Here is a 1835-nt window from a genome sequence, read left to right as displayed (position 1 = left end):
CACCCACCGTGTGCACGCCCATGGCGGGATCCTCCCAATGCTGCACCCACACGTGCATGCCCATGGCGGGATCCTCCCAATGCTGCACCCACACGTGCACACCCATGGCGGGATCCTCCCAATGCCGCACCCACACGTGCACGCCCATGGCGGGATCCTCCCAATGCCGCACCCACACGTGCACGCCCATGGCGGGATCCTCCCAATGCCGCACCCACACGCGCATGCCCATAGCAGGGACCCCTACCTCGGGGTTCTCCTGGCTGGTGGGCCGGTCTTCCTTCTTCTTTTTGGTGGCCTGAGCTCCCTGAGATGGCTTCTCTGAGGGTGGCCGTGGGTCCGCTGAACTCTCAGGCTGTGTCTGCACTTGAGGTTGAAGGATGATAACCTGGAAGATGTGGCAGAGGGGTGAGGGGTGAAGGCCCAGGGAGGAGGGACGGGGGACAGAAGGACATTAGTCACCCGTCAGAGAGGGGCAGCCTGGCAAGGGTACACAGGCTGAGGACAAAGGTCAGCTGACACGTGACCCCAAGGGTCTCAGACAAGCCACCTACTAGGGAGGCCTGGGGCACAGAGTTTAGTTTTAAATCTGGCCTACATACATACGTTCTGTATTTCCCACACAGGTACTTGGGAAGTAAAACTGCCCTTGACCATGCAACTTCAGCAGACAGTACTGGACTCTCTTGCAGCTACTCATTGAGCCACACATTTTATTAATGATTCCACACCAAATAACCGATTAGCCAACCCCTCTTTCTTTTCCCACAGGTATTTGTCCATTTGGCTGTCTTCCTCTCTGCACATTCACTCACGTGCATCTCATTTATTTACACCACCACCCCGCCCATCACTGATCTGCTCATCCCTCGTTCATGACAGGCCGTTCTCCACTGCCTGCTCATACTCCATCCACACGCTTGTGTCGACCCTATTTATTCATCAGTCATTGGCCACCTGGCCACACACCACCCGTCTCCTCGTTCTTTCTGGGCCTCCTCCCTCCAGCCTCCCTCGGATAACCGTCTCCGTGCCCCCTGTGTGTGGCATGCCCCTGGGGGACCTGGGGCCGGCCTCACCTTGCTGTCGGCACTGATGAGGAGAGGCTGGACTTTGATGCTGTCGCTGGCCACGGGCACGGCGGTGCTAGGGGTGATGGCGGTGGCATTGCTGGGGGAGGTGGAGATGATGGCGTAGGCCACGCCGGCGCCGCTCAGGGGTGAGGTGATGGCGGTGGGCTCGGCGAGGGCCTGGGGCTGGCTGCTGGGCGTTGGCACGCGGCTGACGGTGTTGTTGGCAGTGGGGAGGGCTGGGCTGGGGTTCTTGATGCTCACCACAGTAGCCTTCTGAAATGTCGGGGGCTGCTTGGGTGGCCGGTCCCGGCCCGGGGTGATGGGGAGGCTGTCTGGAATCAGAGTCTTTGGCCTAACCTGAGAGGAAGGGACAAGGGCCTGGTCAGGCGGGCGAGGAAGGTGCAGTGCAGAGCCAGACGGGGCACTGGATGGGAGTGCAGGGCACGCCCAAGTCTCGCGGGGAGAGTCCAGAGCGCTAGATGTGCTGCCCGTGGGCACTGACTGCCACAGCGCCGGCGGGGCTAGGCAGGGGCCCAGTTCACCCAGCTCCGCTGAGGCAAGCAGCAAGGGAAGGAGATGAGGAGAGGGGAGACGGGGCGAGGTGGGATGGGGGAGATGGGGAGAAGGGAAGGGGGGAGGTGGGCAGCGTGGAGATGGGGAGAGGGAAGGGGGGAGGTGGGCAGCGTGGAGACGGGGGATGGGATGGGGAGACGGGGGATGGGAAGAGGCGGGGGATGGGATGGGGAGACGGGGGATGGGAAG

General features: G+C 61.9%; 1 protein-coding gene across 1 annotated transcript; it reads right to left on the bottom strand.

Moving 5' to 3' along the window:
• Positions 1-7: 7 nt before the first annotated feature.
• Positions 8-1624, bottom strand: LOC106002363 (PHD finger protein 21B-like; the record flags this gene model as incomplete). Its single annotated transcript, XM_013037253.1, has 2 exons — positions 8-388; positions 1080-1624. Coding segments are annotated over 2 exons (926 nt in total), but the record flags the coding sequence as incomplete, so codon positions are not given.
• Positions 1625-1835: the final 211 nt, after the last annotated feature.

Source organism: Dipodomys ordii, unplaced genomic scaffold (genome assembly GCF_000151885.1).
Source record: "Dipodomys ordii isolate 6190 unplaced genomic scaffold, Dord_2.0 Scaffold8449, whole genome shotgun sequence".
Taxonomy (NCBI): Eukaryota; Metazoa; Chordata; class Mammalia; order Rodentia; family Heteromyidae; genus Dipodomys; species Dipodomys ordii.
This window is presented reverse-complemented; position numbering and strand designations above follow the sequence as displayed.